Source organism: Chamaea fasciata, unplaced genomic scaffold (genome assembly GCF_029207755.1).
Source record: "Chamaea fasciata isolate MVZ Bird 193981 ecotype frontalis unplaced genomic scaffold, bChaFas1.0.hap1 SCAF_7, whole genome shotgun sequence".
Taxonomy (NCBI): domain Eukaryota; kingdom Metazoa; phylum Chordata; class Aves; order Passeriformes; family Sylviidae; genus Chamaea; species Chamaea fasciata.
Window position 1 is genome coordinate 22,579,022 of NW_027094092.1, and position 24,997 is coordinate 22,604,018.

General features: G+C 49.4%; 1 protein-coding gene across 1 annotated transcript; it reads right to left on the bottom strand.

Annotated features, from left to right (window-relative positions):
• Positions 1–45: 45 nt before the first annotated feature.
• TP53I11 (tumor protein p53 inducible protein 11) lies at positions 46–23,935 on the bottom strand. Its single transcript, XM_066187905.1, has 7 exons — positions 23,789–23,935; positions 7,086–7,460; positions 6,473–6,531; positions 5,865–5,913; positions 5,339–5,435; positions 4,698–4,799; positions 46–3,775 (listed from the first exon to the last, which is right to left on the bottom strand). Exons 2-7 carry the CDS (start codon positions 7,212–7,214, stop codon positions 3,642–3,644), a joined length of 570 nt encoding a protein of 189 aa, XP_066044002.1. The 5' UTR covers positions 7,215–7,460; positions 23,789–23,935; the 3' UTR covers positions 46–3,641.
• Between the last annotated feature and the right edge of the window lie 1,062 nt (positions 23,936–24,997).

Sequence of the window (24,997 nt, forward strand, 5' to 3'; positions counted from 1 at the left end):
AAAAAAAAAAAAAAAAACAAACCCAAAAATAAAAGAAAGATACTGTGACAGTGAAGTGAAACAGCTTTAATTTTCACTATTTGCTTGGTGTTAAGTACAGTCACTTTCTTACCAGAGGAAAAAATAAACTCAGGTACAGCAGCTAAAATGAGGTATAAATTGAAGTGTCCCATTCTCCCCTGCACCACCACCCCCCACCCACACCCTCCCAAGTAAAAACCCTTGACCAGAAAAGAGGCCAGCTTAGGACAGACATAGCCTCTCCTGTGTCACCAGCTCCAGTTTGCCAGATTTGGTTGGATGCAAATAAGATGATGTAGGGACTTGTGTGAATGATGAGTTTTCTTCACCCTCCAAAGTGAGGGCTCTGTGAATGCAACAATTTGGATTCATCCCTAGCAGAGAAAGGGGGTCAGCTTTAAGTCCTGGCCTGTGCCTGCTTGGAGCACAATCCTCTGGGGAACATACGTCCAAGTCCTGCACAGCACTGTACAAATGCAGGAAGTTCACTACAGTCTCCCTTGGGAGATGACATTGTTACAAGGCCTCTCAGAATGTAACAGATAAGGAAGCCGAGGCCTGTGGAGATGGAATTTTTTTGTCAGCAGATCAGTAGCCAAGCCTGAAGTGACACCTAACGCTTTTGATCCCAAATTATGTTCTCAACTGCCACCTGCAGCTGTGAAGTCAGCACGTCCATCCTTGGGGACACAGTTCTGTACAAAGGTTTGGCATCCTCCTCCCTTTCTCCTCATTCACAACAGAGTGAAGACAACCAGGTGCAGTTGGTTTCTGACAGTGCTGCAGCTGTTCTGCCTGGCCTCCATCCTCAAACCACCCTGAGCAACTCCCTCCTAGGCCTCACCTGCTATGCACTCACCACCTCCAGTGGGCCTGATAATGTTTCTCCTGCAGCACCTTGCTGCTGAGAAGGGACATGCCAGGAACTACAGCTTAGTTGTAGAGGAGGAGTAGAGCTCTGTGTTTTCTACGTGGTCCACTTAGAGCAAGAAGGAGCAAGAAGCATCAAAATAAAACATCATCTCTCCACTTTCAGGACTAGGTACCAAGTAGCATGAGATCTTTTAAGTGGCCACTCCCCCAGGCTTTGCTCTATGTTGAAGCAGAAAAAGCCATCGACCAGCAAACTTAGAAGTGGCTGATTGTTTCAAGTTTTGCAGAGGCAGCTGCTAATCAGGGGACCAGAGAAATCTGATCTCACCTTATTTAAAACTACCCTGGAGAGCTGTAACTGCTTCCCCCACCCTCCCACCTGATCTAACCATCAAGAAGTCTTTGGAGTACTGCTCTCACATAGTGCAGTAACTCATATCTCTCACCTATGGGATGACCTTTTGAGGTACTCTAATCAGACTCAAGTCAATACCTAAGTTCATAGCACCTGTGCCAACACAGATGGGAGGCAGCCTGAGGAAGATGCTCCATTTCCTTCTTCTATAAGATTGCTTTTGCTGTGGTAGGTTTTACTTGTCTGTCCTAGAAACATAATTTCCCACCCCCCAAAAAACCAACCATCAATCTGTGTATACATTCACATGACAATCCAAAACACAAAAAATCAACGTACCTATACCCACAACTACAGCCAAAGTGCCACACTGAGGCCATTGCAGCTGCCCACGCAGGTGATGCACAGGGAGAGAGCAACAGCCACAGCATGCCATGCTCCAGCTCCTGCATGCTGCACCACTTGGTCTAATTTCTGATCCTCTCCAGCCTGCACTTGATCATTACCTGCCTCACAGGGAAAGGTTTCCCTCTTAGACCCCAATTCTTCCATCTGAACAGGAACACTCTTCTTAATTAAAATTTTAGTTGCTCAGTATAATTTTTGGACATGCTGAAAGCAGCTTGACAAGCGTGTATTGCCATGAGGCTCCAGAATTTAGCCTGCTGTTGGATGTTGCCTCTCCATTTGATTTACTTATTAAGCAAAAAACTAAGTTACAGTTGTGATGTTTCCTGATTCAACAATTTCCAATATTCTTATGTGACAGACGTTTTGCATGGCCAGTAAGTACAATGCACACAGTGTCCCAAGCTTATGCAGCTGCTTCTAAATGCCAAAAGCACTAACACAACATACAATAACTACCCACTACCTTCTTCTAACTCTACTAAGATATTAAATAGCAATAGCTGTAGATCCCAGTCTTACCAGTGGCTTGAGGACTGTTGTTCACACAAGCAGTTCTGTTTGTGTAGGAATCTTTCTACTGGGATTTTGGAACGTCAGCTATATTCCAGGGCATGCTTTGATCCAGTCAACAGTAGTGCATGAGTAACAAGTCCATGTCCTGTACATAAACCTTCTGGCTTTAGTCCCACGGAGAATAAAAAAAGCTGCCTCAAGCTGTGGACAGGGATAATCCACAAGGAAAGCACTAGGAAGCAGGGCAGTCAACACTATTAAGCCCAGGAAGTGTTGGAGAAACTGGCTAGTGAGTACTAAAGCACATTTAGTCTGTCCTTGCCATCATACACTCCACTCCTTGCTGTTCTTCATCCCAGTTAAATAGCTTAATGCTACAAAAACTTTGGTCCTCTCTTCTCAAGGTCAGAAGAGATGTGATGCAGATATAAGCAGAGTTGGAACACCACCTCCCACAGCTAGAGCCCATGTCTAGAGGCTGCTCACTGACCCAAGCATCTGTGCAGATGCTCTTACTGTTACAGTCCTCTACCAGCTCTAACCACAACAGCACTCCAGCCCCTGCTCAACTAAAGCATCAGATAAAGCTACTGTACACCCACCACTGCTACTACCATCAGTAAAGCTTCAACTGTAGGAAGTGTTCTGGGGTGAAGGGGACAGGACCCCAGCCTAGAAACTTCATGAAACACCCTAAACAAGTGAACGTCTTTGTGCTCAATGGACTATTTCCAATAGCTTCCTTCACTTCTCACATCTTTTAATTCAAGTTGCTCCACTGTTCCCAGTGCTGTCCCTGCAGAGGGAACAAGCAAGGATTCTCCCCTTTCTTTTGCTGTATCTCCTGCCAAGCTCTGCACAGCATCTGGTGCAAAACTATGAACTACACAAAAATGTACTTCTGGCAGTGAGGAAAGAAGAGATGTTTGCAAAGCACTGAACTTGAACCCATCCAGCTCCTGGCTACCTAGACAGTCAGTACTTGCTAAAAGGGGAACGGGCTGTAAACCAGGGGAGGTGCAAGGCTTACCAAGTAGAGTAGCCAAGTCCCTTGTTGGTTATCTTACTGCCCTGTCTCCTCAGGGATTTGGTTTCAATATGCTGGCCTTATTTTGTGCTTTGTTCCAGTGGGTTCAGAGCCTGTGATCCCATCAGCCAGTTCCCCATAGAAAATTGGCTTTTTTCCCTGAGCCTGCCAGGCCCACACACTTCCCTGAGCCTTCCTCCCACTGCTCCTCATCTCCTGCAGAGGGGCTGGGGGGTCCCACCGATGTTGCTCCCCCCATTTCACCTGGCGATGCCACCAGCACTGGGTTACAAACTGATTCATGCCGGTAAAGAACGAAACTACTTTAGAACCAAAAGGGACTAACAAAAAAAAAAAAATTAAAAAAATTATAATTATAATGCAAAATTACCGACACAAACTCCCCCCTCCCACCTTTCCCGTAACAAAAAAGCCCAGGAATTAGACTTTCTTGGGACGACGTCCAACTTGGTAATAATAATAAATGCTGACGAGAATGAAGAGGGCTCGGCTGACCAGGAGGAGCATGGCACCTGTGGCTATCCGGCTACTCTCAACCAGGGAGACAGTGGTAACTGCAGGAGAAGGAAGGAGACAAGGCAGAGGTTGGTGATGCAAAACCAAAAGAAGACAAATAGCACAACGCTGTTTTCTGCTGCCCTCTAACGCAGAGCTTCGGCAGGAACTGCTGAGCCTTGTGAGAGCAGGAGCTTTCAGCACAGGCTCGTTCACATGCACAGTGAACCCATGGCAGAGGCTCTTCATTAGCTTCTTTTCACTGCCTTGAAGCTTGTCATGGACCCCAGTGCTTTCTCTTACAGAAACTCTGCTTTTAAGGCAGCCCCACATTCAGGCTAAAACAGTCACTCAAGCAGATCTGAGCTTCCATTATGCTCAGGTGTTAATCTGGGAGTCACATCCTCCTGAGTTTGCTTTGTGGCTTGAACACTTCAGTGCTGATAAACATTTCTCAACTTTAGGAGCATCTACAAAATATGCACAGTCCACACACATCACCTCTATCGAACGCTTCTCTTTTCTGGCCACCAACAAACAGCTCATGTCTAAACCAGCTACCCACTGAGCTACCAAGACACACATTCAAGAACCCCCTTCATTGTTAAATATAGATAAGCTCCCTAGAAACAAGCTAAATTGTTATGCTCTGTTTTGGTAACACTGAGCATCCCCCTTTTTAGTGTAGGTTGCTAGAATCTTTTCTTGTTAGACCCTGCATCTAGGCAGCCTGTTCCAACAATGGCCTGTGCTGGCTATGAAGCCCAGGACATTTTCAGAGAGAAAAATTAATGAATTCTAAGATGGTAATATTCAAGGAGCAGCTCAGGGCAGAGGATATTCCATGGGGGAGAAAAAAAGGCAAGCAGCTGGCAGGAAAGATGCTCCACCACTGCCCTGCCCACCATCATCCCTGCTTCCCACCACGCAGAGTCTTTGCACCCTCCTCCTCCTCGTCGCGGCCGGCCCGCGGGCACTCACCCAAGAACTGCACGGCGAAGTAGCAGGCCTCGGCCAGCAGGCTCCAGCGGATGATGGCCTTCTCGGCGGTGTACAGGGCGTTCCACATGATGAGCGCGATGCCTGCGGGCGACAGCGGGGCGCGCTGCCCGAGGGCCGGACGGCGGCAGGGCCGCGCTTCCCGCCCGCCCCGCGCGGTGCCGCTGCAGGACGCGGGTTGGGCCCCCTTCCCTTCCCTTCCCTTCCCACACCGTTTCTCCCGGCTCCCCGCACCTCCTTGTCCTTCGCCCCCCTCCTCCTGGGCCCCTCCCGATGCCGCCGCCTCCCCCACCTCCCCTGCTGCGGCCCAGCGCCCCTCCCCGGCCCCCCCTGCGGGCTCCCTTTGCTGGGGCACATGGGGTGATCCACCAGGGATCCAGAGCATGCACAGCCCTTCTTACCCCACCTGCAGCACGCCTGAATCCCTGCTAGGGAAAAGCAGCAGCAGCCGCCAAGCTTTTCAAAATATCCCTCAGCAATTTCTTTGCTAACAGCAGATGTTCTGCTCTCCAGCTGCAGGTGTCCGGCTGGGCATGGACTTTGTCCCCTGCTGCCGTTTTGGCCACCTGTTCCCTTACTCTGTGGGGCAGCAGCGTGCCCCAGCACAGTGGTACGGCACTCACTGAGGAGGGCTCCTCCATAGAGCCGGATGGGAGTCTTGCTGCTCACCGATTCCTCCTCAAAGATGGCATCAAAGAGCTGGTCAGGGAAAGCGAGGGCCTGGCAGAGGTGAGAGAGAAACTCAGCAACCTGAACTGGCCGGGGCCACCAAAACATGTCCCCTTGGGCAGCAGCATCATGCCTTTGTGGGATTGGAGCCGCTGGCCAGGAAACCGGAAATTAAGGAGGCGCAGGAATATCACTATGTCAACTATCAGCTGCATGGCCGGTTTCTGTGACCAAGGCTGCCATTCCTTGGTTTATGGGCCCTGCTAATGCAAACAGACTGGTGATGGGAACAAGGTGCCAAGGACACTTGGCAAAGCCCATTGCTGAGACACACTGAGGGCAAAGGCCTCGGCAGGAGAAAGTGGTCGGAGCTGCTGGAGGCAGGGGAGGAAGCTAAATGCCAGAAACTGAAGGGCCATGCTGGGGCACCCCTTTGGCAGTCAGGAGCTGGTTCTTTCCAGGACCACATCCCTCACTCACCATGATGGCGACCCCGGAAAACATGATGGCGGAAACCAGCTGCCAGACCCTGCATGAGAGTGAAGACAGAGGACCCAGCATGAGCTTGGAGGTGACCCCATCACTCATACTTCACAAAGCATTTCTGGCTGCCTGCTCCTTCATCAGCCTGCATCCTTCCCTCATGCACAAGTGAGACAGCCAGAAACCTCCCATGGAAACGTCCCCCTAGCTCGAGCCTCAACATGCAGGCCAGCCTTGCTGGTGAGACAGAGCCAGACTCGCCCTCACCCAAGCAAAGGAAGGAAGTGGCCCTGCCAAGAGGATGGTGCAGAGCAGGATTCCCACAGGACACACCACCCTGTCACACAGTAGAACAGGAGTTCGTCCAGCCCCACGTAGCCCTTGTAGTGCTCTGCACATGCAATGAGACAAGAACTTGACAACCTCAGGCTCATTTATGGGGGAAGACTGCGAAGCTGGTCTGATTCCACAGCCTGCAAGAAGCCCCTGCAGGGAGCAGTGATGCTGGCACAGCAGCGGAGTTGGTGTCGGAAACCAGAGCTGGCAGGGATGCTGTGGGCAAGGGGCCTCAGATGACCTAGCTCCAAGGTGATCCAGTACCTTACCTGAGTCCAAGTGGTTCCCGGACTGCAAACTTGATTTCATTTCCCAGGACTTGGCTAATCTGAAATTCAAATGAAAGGCACAAGATAAGCAGATCCTTTCCTAGTCTTTAGGCAGTACTCACCAGCCCAAAACCACACATCTACTCCCATGTGGGAGTTTACCTCTGAGAGGTCTGGAAAGAGGAGGAGGACAAAGGATTCAGCTGTGGCTCTTTGGTCCCAACACCTGCCTTAATTTCCACCAGAAGCTGCAGCCTCTACTGCTCCCTTACTGGGATCAGCCACCTACAACATGCAGCTGGGGAAGAGTCAACACTAACTTCTGTTTCCTCTTACCTATGGAAGAAGGGAACTGACTCCTCACACACATCACCTGCATGACACATCCTGATGGAGCACAAGCTCCTGCAGAGCCCTCAGTGACACAGTATCTATCCTGCTGTCATGCGCACACTGCCCAAAGCTGCTCATGTTCGTGTGAGCACGCTCCTGTTCACAATGCCTGGCTGCGACAACCCCAAACCAGATGGATGGGCAAAAACCCTGGTTTGCCCAGCAGAAGGTCCCTTTTCCACCATTACTGCACAGGGGCTTCCCTCTCTGCCGCCCTCACCTTTGAGCGATGGACCTCGCCGTCATCATCCTCCCCGCCGACACCCAGGATCTTGCGTGTCTTCAGCCTGCTCACCAGGTCGGTCTGGCTGTGCTTCTTCATCAGCGGCGGGGGCTGCTTCGCCGCCATGGTGGTGGCCCTGCCCCACCCAACCCTTGGCTGCCAGGTGCCACAAGGAGGGTGCAGGAAGTGGCTCTGCTGTCACATGAAATCTCAACGACGTTTGGGAAAAATAAAACAACCGCCGCCACAAAATCTTTCTGTTAGGCTGGCAGACGGCTCCTCATCCTCGCGGGGCAGGGAGCCCTGGCAACAAGGCCGGCCTCAGTTACAGGTGGCTCATCTCAGAATGATCCTGTTGTTTCCGGGATTTGCCTTGGGGGGGAAAGAAAAAACTCAGAGCAGAGTGGCTTTAGCACGGACATTTAGTTATAAATGCTTTTGACCTACAAACCATAATCTTGTCTATCCCAGCATGAGACAATGCCCAATAGCACCTCGTTGCTGTTTTTCAGATTAAGGGAATTAAGTGTGTCTCAGACTAGGGGAATTAAAATCATTAAGTAATGCTTGGCCTTTTTTCTTTTCTCATGCAATACATCACATTCTTCAGCTGCCATTTCAGGTCAAACCCCAAACAAGTATCAATTATTTATTTGTGTGCCCCCCCTCAGATGCTGTAGGCTGAACATATCAGCCCCTGAAGAACAAGAAGCCAGAGGCATGATTTTCCCTGAAGACACTCACTTTGCTTTCAGGGAAATGATGACAATTAGAAACAACAAATATTATCTGGGATAAGTAAACACAGGCAATGAGAATTGAAAAAGATAACTTCTGCCCTGATATGCATATAAAAGTACAGGTATTGGGTCCCAGGAAATCACTCCGTCTCTTCCCACAACCGTAAAACCCTGGAAAGGCTCAGTTCAGAAAGCCTTTTCTTCCAATTTGTCTTCATTTCATCTTGGCTCAGCTGAACACAAACACTTTTTTCCATTTGCCACTTCACCCTTCCAGAGACCCACAGAAATTCCCCCCAGGCACCAAGCACACCTAATCCAGTCCAAGCAAGTGTGGGGCTCAAGCACCAGCAGCCCTGTGCCCCAGCCAAGCCTTCCCAGAGCTGCCTGAGGAGGAAACAATTTATGCTGATGTCTAAATATTTCACGAGTCTTTGGAGAGTAATAAAATGAAGTACAATTATTTTGGCATTGTGCATGCAAATGCTGTCCCAGTGCCTTGCAAGGGATTTCCCTCTCAGAGGAAAATCTTTCCCTGTGGTCGCTCAGACAAGAACAGCCAGTCCTGTCTGCAAGTGACCAATGTAACTTTTTCTTTAAGGCAAAGTTAAGAGGTCTTGCTGGGATGGTGCAAAAGGTGAACCCCATGATCAAAGGTTTAATAAGGTCCTTTCAGCAGGCCAGGCAAAATGCTTTTCAGTGAGCCAGTTGAGCTACTCAGTGCCTTAGAGGTACTTCTTTTGGATTGTAGCAGGGCTTGTTTGGTCATGGGTTTTTTGCTCTTATTCCACTGAATAACTAAGGCCAGGTTCCTGGAAAGGCAGCACGAAGCCACAATGCAGCAGTTAGGGTCTAGAAATATTTCAGAATTAGGACAGTGGAAAACAACTGCACAGGAGAAAGGCAGAAGCTGTATACTCAGGCCTACCTTTGAGCACAGGGCAGGAAGCTCAAATGGTAGCTGACAGTAGAAAAGCTTGAAAGACTTACCATGTCTGGAGTTTGCCAACAACTGTCACAATCAATTGTGTGTATTCAAGTCTAGGTAATCTACACACGAAATCCACCCCAAAGCCAGAGTGATGGGTCTAAAAGAAAAGTTCAACCTCTTTAACTAGCTACAGTTTTTGCATTTTTTTCTGCTCCTGGCTGACCCAGACTCACAAGGTTGGATGCTGTGTGGTTTCCCACCAGAACTGAAACCAGAGAAGACGTGTTGTGGTGGTATTTCTAGCCCAGTATTTTCTGATCAAAGCCATCCATTCCAATCGTAAAGTAACAGTCCTGTGGTGAATGCTCCTCTCTCTCACTCTGATGCCAACCCACATCTCTAAAGTTAGGGGAAGAGTTTGGCAGACGGCCTGAGCAGTAGTATCCTACTGGTTCTCCTCAGGGATTAGAGAACTGAGGCTTGCTGGTCTTGACAGGACTTGGGTTGCTGAGTGTGCTGGCCATGCCATCCTGGCACTTCTGGATCTTTCCTGATTTCTTGCTAGGAAAAGCCTGATGCCCACACCTTCCTGCCCTGGTCTCACAGTCAGAAACACCTGAGGAAGGGAAGATGGGATGGGAAAAAAAAAAAAAAAAAAAAAGGAGGGAAGAAAAATAAAAAAAAAGGAATGAAGAAAAAAAAGATTCAGAAAAAAAAAGAAGGAAAAAAAGGAAGAAAATAAAAAAAAAGAAAAAAAAAGGGGGGGAAGAAAAATAAAGGAAGAAAAAAAAAAAAGAAGGAAGAAAAAAGTAATAGAGAATTTCTCCTGAGAGCAAGAAGCAAAGAAAGGTGGGACTTCATGACTCACCAATGAAGACTGCACTGAATAGCTTTCTGATTACAGAGGCAGTTTAACAACTGGCTCAAGGCCAAAAGATCAAAATTTGGCTTCATCATTTGTCTCGCCAGTTGCTTTCAGGGCAGGAGTTGGTGGAAATTTATCCACATCATCATTAACACTGCTCTCCCATTACGAGTTTCCACTAATTTGTGGTAAGCCACTGGCCAAGAGCCGGCACAACACAGGCCAGACACCAATGCCAATAAAACAGTCTGGTGCATAAACACACGCTCCTACAGCACAGCTATGGCATGGCCCCGCAGCCAGTCCCACATCTCATTACCCCCATCGTCCAGAGACAGAGCCAGTCGAACAAATGCTGAATATTAATGGCTAACGAGCTAATGAATGCAATTAGCGCTAATTCAGTGACATTCAGATAGAAGATGCTGAGGATTTGAAAGCATTATACTTACATTAATGTATCCTGACACACTGACAATTTAGAGGATGGTTTCTATTAGCCTGTGAGTTTGCGAAAGGGAAACCTCCTCCTCCTCTTTCTCCTGTGATTCTCTCCTCCTTAATCCTTTTTCCAAGCATCCCAGGGACTGTGAAGATCAACCACCATAAACAGGCAATTCCTGCTCCCTGCCACAGCTCTCTGTGATGGGCAGTGCCTATGTGCAGCTGAAAGAGGGTTTTTTCCTCATAGATCCCTTTTCTTTGCAGTCTCTTTTCTGTGTCTGTTCGCTTGCTCAGCTATTCAGCATACTGCATTCAATTTTGATAGCTACTGCTTAGTGGTGCAAAGAAACCTCACTGGTGCCACGCCAATGATAGCTCAATCTCTCCCACCTCCACAGCTCTTCCCCCAACGTCTCTGCTTCCCTCCCAGTGTCTGGAAAGGAGAGCTCCGCAGCGTGGGAGAGAGGAGACTCAACTGTACACGCCACGGTGCTGCAGCAGCCAGAGCTCTGCACCCACCACAGAGGTGCAGAACCAGACCCTGCTCCAGCAGTTCCTGAAGCTGACTGCCTACAGCTCCTGCAAGTCAGAGCCCAACTGCTCGAGGGTGGCAAGCTGCCTACCTGGGAGGACATGGCTCCCCAGGGCCTTGGGGACAGGGACGCCGTCTACTGCTAAGATGGATGGCACTGTCGTCCACAGTGCGGCCTTTTACCTGACAAAGCAGTGGTGCTTGAATTAAAGAGGTGGCACTACAGAACTCCAAGGATTTGATGGCACTTCTGATCTGCAGGCAGGGGAAGAGAGTATGAAACCAGTCAAGCTGGGACAATGAAATGTTTCTACATTTAAACTGGACACAAGTTTGTTCAACTCTATCACGTTCAGGCCAGCGAGAGGATTTTTGCTCTCCTGTTTTACATTTCCCAAGTCAGTATGCCCAAGACAATTCAACACCTTGAGCCCGCTTTGATTTGTTATGCCTAAGAATTATCCAAGAAGGTACAGTGGATGCATGTCCTTTGTAACAGCCTAACAGGGCACTTGCCATTCATAAGCATCTTCTACAGAGCACAAGTTGAGAACCAATACTAAGTATGAAGCAGATGAAGCAGAGGCAGCGTCCCTTTCCAATACTGGAGTTGTCTGGGAGCAATCTGGCAGAGCCCAGGGGAGTTCTCCAGCACTGCAGCAGCATAAGGAAGTGTGAGGGGCATCCACCATGGCAGCTGTGCTATACCTGGCCCTCATGGTTGGGCTGATGCCTACAGCATTTCTCTTGCACGGGCCCAGCAGCTGTAATGGATTTGTCCAGCTCTTCTGATGTTCCTCCAGGCTGTGGCAGTTCTGTCTTTGCTGTTTAGGACAGTACTGGGTCCATAGCAGCTGCTCTGAATCCTATACCTCATCAACCACAGAGCTGTCAAGAAAGCCTGGGCTCAAACACATGCACATAGTAAAGAGGAGAGGCAGTGGAAACACAGGTGGATTAAGGACAGGATCCACAGACCTACCAAGTATCTTCATCCTTACAATCATTACACTGTTGCCTAATTGCAGGGGACCTAAGACTCCTTTCTCCCCACCACACATGAAGGTTCAGTCTGCTCACTTTTATATGCTTAAAAACTGTTCCTAAACCACCTCAGACATTTCAGGACTCAGAAATCCTGAGAGATTAGGTAAATTCTCTGTGTCTAACCCAAAAACACACCTGAGAGTCACAAAACATCTTTGTGCATCCTATCTAAATGGCCTATCAAGAGTTTCCCCTGGAGGCCCATGGTGCAGCAGACCCTGAGCCAGAACTCCCCATGTCCCATGTAACTACCAAAATACAGCTATTTTCATCCTGTATTTCTGCAACTGTACATCCCAAACCCACAGTGACCAAACCAGCTCCCTGCCTAGATTTCTATCAAGCGTGGAGATTTAGACTATTAGGACCTCTCTACCACCAGCCAGCTGGGAAGGAAACTTGATCAAGCCAAAAATAACCTGATGCTCAGGCAGTAAAAACAATTAGCACTCAGCCATCACAGCAGCAGAATGCGGTGGCTGCTCCCGCTCTGTCTGGCACAGTCTGTACCCCTAAGCAACAGAGAGACTTCAGATTTCTCACCTGTAACCAGCCAGGTACACAGGACTCCATTCTCACACATACACCAACCCTTTCAGCACAGAAGGCTCTTTGCAATACCAGCAGGAAGCATGCCTTGACAGAGGCTCATCCCCAGCCCTGCCACAGCCCCTTAAGCAACTCTAATAGGCACAGGGAGCTGCTTCCATAAGCAGACATAAGAGACTGTCATCCCTAGGGAATACCTACAAACCTAGGCAGTAGATTTCCTGCCTCTACACACGATGAAAATGCAAAGCAAGATCCTTAGGTGAAAGGACATCTTCACATGCATATCATCTCCCAAATCATCTGCAATGCACCAAGAGCCTCAGGCACATCTGAAGCTCACCCTTAGGCAGAGTACATCTCATGGTCAGACACCACTGAATGTCCTCCAACGCAGTTTGTGAGAGGTGCAGAGCTGCCCATGACTGCAAAGCCTCCACTCACAAGGCAGTGGCACTCAGTGCCTACAGCAGCTCTGGCAACCTCAGCCGTAATGGATACGGCCAGCATCACCCCTCAACAGGGGACAATGAGTCCTCCGCTGGGGAGGAAAGAGTTAACTTGTGTTGCTTACTCAGTCACCGCTTCACGAAAAAAAAGGACATCCAAAGTCTGCTCAGCCTTTTCCATGCATCCTCTCCTCCATCTGCTTCAGGGTTGCTTTAGCCCAAGCAGGCTCAGTCTCTGCACCCTCCTCCCCGCTGCTCCTCTGCAGCCCCTGGGTGCAGCAGCTCCTGCCCTCAAGCTCCCCGTGGCCGTCCAAACATCCTGCCCCAGGAAGAACCACTATTGGCTATATCCCATAGCAGCTGAGAGGTACGGCCCATCTCCAGAATTCTATGGCCCATGGTTTCAAATTTCCTTTTGCGGGGACCACAGGAAAGTTTCTGCCTGTGTCACAGGATGTGTTATACAGCAATCAAAACCTGTAAAGTGCTCAGTTTCCCCAGAACACGATAAAAAAGCTCTGTTGCTCTACTAGTTTCTCAAATGGGAGCTATAATTAAACACAGCAACCTCGCTCCTGCCGGCCTGCCAACCACCACCTGCAGCAACTCCCTGACCCCGCCATGGGAGCCTGGGCAGCACCTCAGGGGAGAAATGCTTGTTTGCCTCTGCAGCAGCTGGCAGGGCAGCCTGTGACACGCTGCATGCGCTCGGGCAGGCGCCCTGCACAGCTGTGGTGACCGGCACGGTACACAGCGCTCCCCACGGGTGCCCAGCTGGACACCTGGCCCCACCATGGCCCCTCTGTATGGCCTCCGGGGACTGCGACCTCAGGGGACAAACAGACTTCACCCTTCATCTGCCACACACGTGCACTCACACCCCAGACGCAAGGATGCCCACAAAGGATGCAAGGTACAAGCACAACAATGTACAACTGCTTCGGCAGCTCTCGTCTGTGTTACTTCATAAAACTCCACCCCCTGCACCATCCTCCTCTCTGTCACCGAGGCTCTCAGCCCAGCCAGCCACAGCAATCCATCACCCCAAATCTACCCTTGCCCCCCCAAAGGCTCTGGCTGCCACCTCCCCACCCAGCCCCTCGCCGTCTCAACAGATGGCCACAACCACGCAGTTAAGTTTCCCAGGAAGCTGGGAGGATGGAGAGAGAGAGAGAGAGGGAAGTAGGACGTACTGGGATAGGGTGCTGTTTTTCTTTAAGGGCATTAAAAGAGGAGAATTCCTCTTTGATTCCCAGCTGCCTTAGACAGGTGTTTGTGAGAGACAGACCCAGAAGCTTAACGGGCCATCTGTCCTGCAGATGATTCCTACAGGGAAACATTAGAAGGAAAAATAAAACCCATATGCACACACACAGAAACACACACACACACACAAAAACCCCAAAAAACCGCCAGCCAAGTAAATCAATCCTTGCTACTGAAAAAGAGCAGCTTAAAAAGCTAGGAAAGCCCTTCAGGGTAATACAGGTCAGTTTAACAGAAAATATGACACAACTACATTTCATCTCCTCTGCCTCGCACCTGAGGTGCAACAGAGGCTCAGAGGAACTCTATGGGAAGACCCTGGGAGGAGCAGAGCGGAGTCTATGCACGTGCTTTTTATCCACAACATCACTGGACACTAAACCTTCACAGTAACATGGGGCTTCTTGGCACCTCGTTTCCTGACAACCTCAAACCTCCCCAAATTTTCTTTCTGCTGTGCTCCCATGCACCTAACAAGAGACTTTCATAAATGCTCCAGGAAGCCAATGCTCTTTATTCTCAACAACTCCCTGCACCTCTGTCATTTTCCAGAACTCAAAAGAAAATCGTTAAGAAATTACAATTTGGGACATTAAGTCTCCTGAGCCACATACAGGCACATCATCCATCTGTGTACTGTCACTGAAACAGTGATTTCAAAGCCATTCTCGATGGATTCCCTCCCCCAAGACAATAATCTACACCTCCAGCAACATTAGTTCTCTATCTGCAATCCTGGAACTTACTCAGCACAATGCAACCACTGTGATTTATGCACTCTCAACATGTCTACAACCATGAAATGGAAGATGAAATGAGTTTGTTCCACTCCAGAAATGCAAAAGCAGATTCCCATCCAGTTTCATGGGCCAATTTGCAACCACAGACTGAGAACAACTCCTGCAGGACACCCCAGCAGCATCAGATTTTTTTCCTCCATTTGTGTAGAAAACAAAGAGTTTCTCATCTCCATAGTCTGTCATGATAAGACCAGATGTGCAGCCTAGGCAAACACAATAGGGAGGAAAAAGGGCAGACGAATAAATTTGCATTAAACAGGAAGATTGCCTTTTGGTCTAGCCAGGATATTTCCTGAGTCCCTGGCACATAGGCACTCACAGGACTCACACCTCTCATTGTACAAGCAATAAAGTTTCCTTCTATGACACAGAAGTTCTGTACATCAGGCCTGATATGGAATGGCCTAAGCAACTATCAGTCAACAACTGAGTAACTAACAACCCTGTTATAGAGCATTTCCCATATACATGGTTACATCCACATCCTGGATAAAATAATAAAAGTTTACTATTTGCATAAATGCATTTATTTTATAAATAAGTTATATATTAATAAATTAAGCAAATTAAATGTACATATATATACACATGTAAAGATATATATTTGTATATTAATATATGTATATAAATATATATTATATATATACATATACACAAACACAAATAAGAGACATGGGTTGATTTGTGTGCACACAGTTTGAGTCCCACTGCACAATCTCTTGACTAGTTAGTAAGGAGAATTCAGACTACCAGACCAACCAATGTTGGCATTCACCTATATTTCAGTCTCAAGGGTGAGAGGAGCAGCTTGCCCCAGACTCCTTCCTGGGAGATGTCATTTAGAATCTCAACTCCTGCTTCTGTGTCAACAATTTACTGCCCTAAAGACTGATACCACCTGTGATCTCGCAGCCCTGGACTACCACCACCTACACACCACCTGGAACCACCACTGCAGCTAGAGAACACCTTTTCACATCTTCCCTAAACAATTTGCCAATATTTCCTGTTCATTCACACACAATCAGAACTCTGGGTTATTGCTCCCTCATGGCTCCTTAGACATGAAATAAGCCCAGACATGCAGACAGGCTCAAGAAGTTGCTTAGCAAAAAAATGATGGAGAAGGCCTCCCAACAAAACACATACTTAACTACTTGGTAGCCTATCCCAACGTGGCAAAAATCTCCCTCTGACACCTTAGCAGTTTCTATAGCAACAGGTTACTGCTAAAAATGTCAGATGCAAAATTCCCCATGTTGGGCAAACAGGAGCTAGGAGGACAGATTTAGAAGAGGAAAACTTCTAAATAGCTGCTGCCAGAGCTAGCACAGGCTCTGCTAATTCACAAGCTGGTGGTGAAACAACTTAAAAGAAACTTCTAGCAACCCACTAGAGGGTGAACACATGGTGCACAGACATGTCTGTGGAGCACTGTTCCACAGCATCCCTCAGAACGAGGAGGAGCCACAAGTATACCCCTCTCCTGCAATGAGGCACTTGAAAGTGAAACCAGCTGACTTTAGGAACAGAACTACAGCACAGCATGGAGAGTAGGAAGCCTGAAAGCCAAACTATTAGATTATAGGTTTGGCAGTACTGCTGCCCCTTTCATAAAATCAAGGCTGGGTCATTAAACCTCTGAGACCCTAGTTTTCCCAGACGTATATGAAAAGTAAATCTACCAGAGAAGTTCATATAGCTCATGTGCAGCAAATGAGACATCTTACAAGTAATGACCCAGCCCCTGCACCCCACCAGTGCCAGGCTGTGACACCTCGGCCTGCTCTGTGGACTCCTGTGCAGCACTTGGTTCATTACACACAACATGTCAGAGGCAAAAATGCCCTTCCTGGCCTGACTAACAACCAGCTTAGCATGACATTGACTTTTTCTGTCTGTCTTCATTCACTGCTGGTAGGAGAAAGCACTGTGGAAACCTTGGGGTGAACCTTACATGGATACTGCCCTCGCACATGCCAGACACTCTCAGAAGATTCTCGTGGTCAGATTAAACCCAGATGCAGAAAATCAAAGCAGCCACAGCTCAGCAGAGAGATGCACAGGGGAGGAAGGCGGAAGGAAGCCCACCACACTAACAACACATGACTGCATTTGCCAGTGTGGTTCTCAAGTCAGAGTCTTGAAGAACCCACAGGCTTTCCCCATGAACACAGCACCCACCCCTCTGGAACCCACCCATCTGACTTTGCTTTTATGTGCTGCTGAGTCAGGGGAAATATCTGCATGCAGCCATGTATGTGGATGTGCACATGTTTGTTTATGCATGAGCTGTCAAGCCCTGAATTAAGCACAGATCAACAAGGCTCTTTGAATTCCCCGACTGTGAAGTGCGTGACATTTAATCTGAGCCTTCCTTTTGGATTTCATATCGTGCATTATCAACAATGGCTATTCAGCACACAAGTACCCTTTAGATAGCTTTCATCAGAAAAAGGAACTCATATAAAGGAGATTGAAAGAGACAATGTCTCTGATGCATGACAGGTTCTCCAGCTTCCACAAAAGACCAGTGTATGTGTACTGTGAGGAACATGCACAGAGTCAGTGTGCCCCCAGCCCAGAGTAAAAGCACTTCATGGGTGGAACGAATGGAGTTTGGAACCATCAACTATAACTTGAATCTGTACATCTCCTCACCTCCGTCTTTTAGGTTCCCTTGGAAATAAGCAGGGTGAGCCAATCCCTAGAGGTGCCCATTTTAGGACAAGGTGCATGCACACACTACCCTGGAACGGTTCACCTCTTCTCACATACCACAGGAGGAGCCTAGATGATGAGCAAGACTAGCCTTTTGATTGCTTTTATATGGATGGAAAAGATCAAGATCCTTGCTGAAGTGAACTTCTCACTACCTGATCCTAGGCAAACCCTGTATGACTTTCATCCATCTCACAGCATGAAGTAATACTTTGAGATTATGAAAAAGACTAGACAACAACATGCATGGAGATGGTATGTCCTATAGCCAGAGCCACAAAGGACACACATCAGCCTAGGGAACTAAAGTAAGATTTCTCTTTTCAGAGCAGAGAGGAGGCAAAGGAATGAACACCAGTACGTGGTATAAACAGCCTTGGTGACAATGGATATCTGTGAACTGAGAGGTCCCACAGGAGCTCTCTCTCCATCTCGCCTGGCACAAGCAAAAGAAGTCTTAGGAAAAAAATTATAAAGGTAGTTCTGACTAGTTCTTCTCCCTGCTTTTGTTTGATTCCTCTACCCAGGGACAAGGAGGCAACAGAGAGATTCAGGCAGCCAAATGATAGCAGCATCACTGCTACATTGTCAATGCTACTGACAAATCAAGGTCTCAAGTAACCATGGAAAACGCAGTATTGCCAGATGTCCCATCTCTACTATCAAGGGTTATTTAAGGACCTTCCCTTCTTTTTCATTTTTAAGTCTCAGACACTTGCGTACAACAAGTTCCAGTAATATCAGGATCATCCATCAGGACTCTGTGTGTGTGTATATACACACATGGTGCTTTGCTACTGTGCCTGTGCATATATACATCTGTCCACAAACATACAGCACAGCCTCCTGCTTAGAAGAGCTCATGACATAGAAGTGTCAGGTTTTAGTCAACACCTTCCCCATTACCTCTTGCTGTAATGTAATTTCCATGCAGCCAGGGCTCTGGGGATTTCAGGTTGGCCTCTTCTCTCCTGTGTTCTTTGACTAATGACAAGCACTCGATTTGTATGGTGATGTGATGCAGGGAATAAATTGGCTGGAGGGGATAAGCTCAACTGCTTTATTATTCCTCCATCCATCAACCCTCAATGCATCCTGCTTGTCCAGAGATTTAAACAGTGGACGTTGTCACAGTTCATGGAAGGCACTGGAAGAATTCCTCATGGGTTTTTGCCAGCAGACAAGGCAAGAACAATTCACACACCCTAAGGAGAAAACAGTTGCACTGGCCAGAGCAGTAGGGCAGGAGGGTAGAAGGATGCACCATAGGTGCCTGCTGTTCAGAAGCACACCACCTCTCTGGTCCTCACTTACACAGACTACACCAGCAATGCTGATATTAAATTCAGCTAAATTTACTCTCACTTTACCATGAAAACAACTTGGGAAAACACAGACAGATGGTCTAAATTCTTGGTCCTGTTCAGTGCAGTCTTTGACTCCTGGTAGATTTCTGCTTTCTGTGGAGTAATGTTTGGATGCTCTTTATTCCTATTAAGCAGCTTCTACAGAAACTTTTCTTCCTAGGCCACAAAGAAAATGTTGGGGAAAAGCCAGTACCATCCAGCTCCCCTGGATTCAGTATTGTGGCTTTTGAATTTCCCTCTCCCCTCTGCAAGGAGGCAGCTCATGATTCTACCTACTTGGAATATGCCAAACACCAACCATGATGGCATGCCGGGCAGCTAAAATTTAATAATTTTAACAGAAAGACTAAGAAGGACTTAAAACCATGGACCTTTACAATGTCTTGTTTCTTCAGAAAACAGTCTGCGTCCTGGAGCTCTGGCTAAGACAGCCCCCCATTTCCACAAAACAGTCCTTCCTGAGGACTCCGTACAACATGGCAGAGTGTCTGCACCCAAGCTGTGCTCCAGCACTGCCCACACATTTCTCAGCTTTGCAGCAACACAGTATGGGGCATTAGTGAGGCTGCTGCCTGGCTGGGTCCATGCTGCACACAGCGAGGCAGGGCCAGACAGACAGGAAAGCTGAACTAAAGGCATCTTCTTGGCTGTCAGGAAGGATAGGAAGCACAGATGTCCTTGGGAAACTGCCTGCTCTTTGTCACAGTCCTACTACAGCAGTCCTAGCTGGAAGACCAGAAAGAAAGTGCAGCACCCAACAAGGGCTGGGATTATTTTAAGGCTCAGCGGTGGAATTCCTGGAACAACATGGATTGGCTGAAAGAGTTGCTCGAGTCTTTATATGACCATTAGCATCTGACACCAGATGTTTGTGTTTCACTCATAAGGTGGCACCACTACAAGCAGTGCTTCTGCTGCCATCATGGGTTACTGAATGAATGGGTACTCAGACAAAAACACCGTCTGAGTCACCCACGGAGTTTCCTGAAGACTTGTGGGTTTTCTCTGTAGGTCTCTTTTTTGGCTGCTGACAGACTCAAACTGTTTACTTTCTCAGCCCAGGCAGGATACAGCTAAAAACAAGAGGGTTGCAAGCTTTTTGTGCTGCTCTGACTGCACCTGCCCCTCTGGGCCACGCTGCTGCACTAATTTTAGTACAAAAAGGAGGGATTCCATTCTGGTTTGCAGTGGCAGGCAGCTGCGAAGGGGACTGCACACTAATCTCACTCTAAAATACAGAATCCCTTCAAACAAATAATTATGTGGCCAGTGTTATCTGACACTCCTCTGTGCGCATCTCCCACTACACCGACTTATCCTGTAATACCACTCCTCAGGAGACCAGACTACCGAACCATGAATTTATTCCTAACTGCTTTTCTCCCCATGCTCTCCTCCGTGCCTTTGACTTAAATTATGTTAATCCAAATCCCTAACGAAAACATCTTGGAAACTCTGCACCAAAGGAGCCAGCTACCAGTCCCTATACTTAGGCCTCTCATTTTGGCCCTTTAGGTTGAGAAAGTGAGCATGTGGTTCCTGACCACCAACATCAGCAGAAGCATTAGCACTAAACCCAACTACAATGGTTTTGATAACTTCCCAGTTTTGGTGAGGGATCTCTCCTCCCCATAATGACAGCAGCAGTCAGTATAAATCTGGAGTAGAGCTTTCTTAGACACTGGTCCTTGATTTTGCTCTGTAAGATGAGCTGGGTAAGGGTCCAACCAAAGTCTGGTATAAATGAGTCAGGTACAGCCTAGGCAAGGGCTTCCCTATCAAAACCAATGTGCAAATATGTTCAGTAAATTCGTACTTTGCATACAGAGGGATAGAAGGACATTTACAGATTTAGGTGATCGGAACATACACTCACTGCACAGAATGAGGATGAGAGATTTATATGTATTGTGAAACCCAGAAGGAAAGTTTGCTACCAGGGTTTCACCAGAGCCCTGGGACACAGAGCTGTGGGGCCAGCACTGTGTTGTGGGCCTTCCAATAAAATCCTGTGCATCTCCAAATGTCATCCGGGGTCAGCCACATTAACCATCACCACAGATGGACACTGAAACACAAACAGATGCATTAGGCCTTGCAGATGACACAGAGCTTCACAGAGGAAACCCAAGAAGCCCAGAGAGTCATTTATCATTTGTAAACTATTGAGATTGTCACGGGTTACAAGTGGATTTCTTTTTTAACATCTTTCAGCATCATTAATAAGAACTTTTCAAACTCATGCTAGCCTGTGATCTCCAGGACAGCACCAAACCTATATTTTCCAAGGGAAAGCAGAAAGCAGTGCAAACAGGGAACACCTGGTCACCTCTTAAGTGTTGTTTTTCCTGCTCTGGAAAAAAATCAAATGTATTTTGTGGCCAGCATTGGGTCTTTTCCTCCCAAGACTTATTTTCACATTCCTACATCAAAAATACAAACCCCAGAAGATCTACGTTCTATAAATAATGTCCCAATAGTGCCAAGGTCACCAAGTCATTCCCTCTGGCGCCAGGCCAGATGTCAAACATAAACAATCTCAACATCTTTCTGGTTCACGTGTGCTTTTATCCTGTGCCAAGGGAGAGCTTGTAGCCAAAAACGTAGCACGAAGAAGACCGACACCCCCACCTCACGCACAGCTCCACCCAGGTCAACATGCAGCCTCCTGGGCAGCCCAGTGGGAAGGCAGCCAATCCTGCCTGCGTCAGAGGGAGATACTCTTTGTGCTCTAATGGCATTTAGAAGTTTTCATCAGAAATTTGGGGGCTTACTGGGTGAGGACCAAGCACACATATCACACAGAACATTACATGATCCAAAAAGCTCAAAGTGATATTTGTAACCAGCATGTGGTACCATCCCTCCCAGCCCCTACTATTCAACATGTTGACCTACAGAGAGCTGCAGGACAAGTGAACACCAGCTGCAGATGTACTCCTGGCACTTTGCACGCTTCAGCACTCAATGCTCAATGAGAACAATAGGAAAACATTTCCCTTTGGATCACACCCCAGCCTCCAAGAAGCTCCAAATGGACTGAAAACCTCAGGGGAGGGCATGTCCGTGGTTTATTCTCCAACAGATCAATGGCCACCCCAAGCCTCGCCTTGCTGTGCATCTCTGGACATGCTCTTGTGTTCATATCTCCACAATAAAACCTCACTACAGGCCTGCAAGCAGAAATGAACAACTTCTCTTGAGACTGTAGAGCAGACCTCACCTTCTCAGCCTCCTGGTTGGGACAACGACCTCCCCAAGGAAGAGCTTCCTTCACCTTGCTCCACACTGCAGTCGAAGATCAAGAACACACACACTAAAGCAACCAAGTCCTCCTTTTCCCAGCTACCATCAGTATCCAGCCCCTCACTGCTGAGGGCACCAGAACACCACAGGTTCATGGTGTCCCTCACACTCTGCTGTGCATGCATCAAGAGTGTATTTATGCAACCTAGCCGAGACAGGGCTGGGGCTAGTTGAGGTACTTTCATGCTGAGTCTTAAGACATTGTTTATTTGGGGGTTTTTGACAAAACCTGTCTAAGAAAACTTCCTCCCTGGGCAGACTCCCCTGCTTGAAATGTAACTACTATTTATTTGTTTAAAAATCACTTTCCTCAGCCACAGGGCCCTGAATGCCATTGTTCAGCAGACTGCTGTACTGCAGATAGTTACTGAACAAGTTATTTATGCCAAGTCCAGAATAGCCAGTGCTCTTGCATACTCTGTAGTTTCTCATGGCTCAGCTGTGCTAATGGTACCCTAATGTCAACAAGGCTTTGGTTGCTGCTGGCATTTGTAACTCCCAGCCTTTTCAGATGGAGGAGATTAAATGGTACCCGTTTAATCACTTGCAGCCCCGATTCTCAGGCAGCTGCAAGAGGGTCAGGCTCCTTGCTCAGGTAAGAAAAAGGCTCACTGAACTCCAACTCCAAGCAGTGCTGAGGCAGGGCTGAATAAGGTGCTGCTTCTTGCTCACCCTGGTTTGCTCAGTCAGAGCTGAACTCAACAGAGAAGCCTAATAGCTGCTGCTGCTCTAGACAGAGCAGTGCACCTGCTCAGATGGGACAGCCAGACCCTCCCTGCAAGAGGCACAGTAGAGCACTCAGCACGCAGGAATGTGCAAGCTCTGGCAAGGATGCAGAGCACACTAAGAGCTGGCTTTCCTCACCGTCCCCTCTGTGATAGCAGGGGGTCTGTCCCAGCTCCCTCCCGCATCACGGCTCCCGCGCCCTGCCCCTCTCCCTCCATCCCCCCCAGGCACCACCCCGTCCACTATGGCCAAGCCCTCCTCAGAGCCAGGGTTCCCCAGCACACCTACAGGATTGCATCCCACGGGGAACACAGCTGTGCTAGCTTCCCTCATCCCAACCCGACGCAACGCTCAGTCACCGAGGCTGACCCCCTAGCCCGTGCAGTGGTCAGGACTCAGCCTCCCCTTTCAGGCACCTGAAGTACTCATCTGGGGACCGTGGTCCTCCTGTGACGCTTCCCGTGCATGCGGAAAAGGACGGAGCACTTCCAGGAAAGAAGTGACATCGGACCCCTGCCTTTGAGTCGAGTAACAGCCAGGAGAAAGCTCTCGCCACAAAGCCAAGGAAGGGACCGCCTGCGCATCACCTCGCAAGGCGGCACAGCAGCTGCCCGTCCAACGCTCGGAGTAACCTGCCACCCTCCCACCAGGATACAACGCTGCACCACCTCCTCCACCCATCCCACCCGGACCGGGCACGGCCAGGACAGAGACGGTCCCATCGCAGCCATGCGCAGCCAGCACAAGGGCTGATCCCTCTCCTTAAGTCCCTGTCCGTCCGTCGGTCCATCCATCCCTCCCCCGTCCCCGCTGACTGCGAGGGGACAGCGGGGGCGGCTGCCAGCCCTGGGCTCCCGCGGGGCGCACGGCCGCGGCGGGGTCCGCGCCCCCGATCCCCGGGACCCCGAGGGGCGGCGGGGAAAGTCCGCGGCGCGGGGGGACGCGCACAGCACTCACCGCCCTAGCGCAGGTCCCGGCGGCGGGGGACAGTCCCGAGGGCTCGGCTTAGCTGCCCCATGGGCAGAGCGGTCCGGGGGCGGCCACGGCGCCGCGCAGCCCGCAGGCGGCCAGACTGAGCCCGGCCCCCGCGCGGCGCCGCCTTTACCGTGCCCGCCCGCCCCGCCCGCGCCGGCCCACGGCGGGCGGGACCCGCCACCGCCGCCGCCACCGCCACCGCCATCGCCCGACGGAGCGGCCCTGCCACCTGGCCTGGCCCGGCACCATGCACCCCCGCCCGCCGCGCAGGAGCGCTGGGTTACCTGCGGGGTCCCGGGTGCCGCCTGTGCAGGTTACGCGTGGGCCACCTGTGACCGCGTCTTGCTTGGCGCGTGGGAACAAAGAGCGTCGTCCCGGGGCCGCGTTCCTGCGAGGGAAGAAGGGGCGGGGGCATCCATGGAAATAAACCCACGGGAAGAACAAAAGGCTCCCGTCCCAGCCGGGCCGTCGGGGAGCTGCCGGAAGGGTCTCATCGCTTCATGTCCCACGGGCTAGAGCTACCGAGGGTCGGCAGCGAGACTGTCCCAGTCCTTCTCTGCGAGACAAATGAGGCTTCGATCGTGCTGGTCACGGCCGCATGGTTTCGAGGGCTGCTTTACGGTTCCCTGAGAAAGGCAAAAGAGCATAAGCGTGGGCGTAGTGGAACACGCATAGTTTTCCCAGGTGAAGTGGTGCAGGGGACGAGCCTGGCTGCAGAGAGAGCTGCAGGGCTACTTCCCACCGCCAGCCTGGCCAGAGCCTGCCCTGGAGCGGGGCTCACATCACCGAGTCCCTCTGGAAGGATGCTCGGAGACCATGTCGGGCGTGCCGGCATTTCAGTGTTGCGGTTGTTCAGGGCAGATAAGATTGTAACGAAAGAGAATGACAGCATGGTAAAGGGCAAGCATCGGGAGCTATTAGACACAGAGGGGTGGGAGAGGAGCTGGCGGCAGTTCTGTCTCTGTCCTGATGCAACTCCTTTTTCGAAGGGAGGTTTCTGGTGTGTTCCTTTGATCCAGCTCGTTTGACGGGTCCAGTTTGAAGGTGTAGAAGAGCCCTTCCTGCATGAGGGAAAGGGAGAGGGAAGTACAGAGAGTGTACCGGGTGGGAACCTTTGAACTCACTTTAACCCCATGGATAAACCCTAACAGAGAACCACATCCTCAAACATACAATGCGATGAGGTCATTG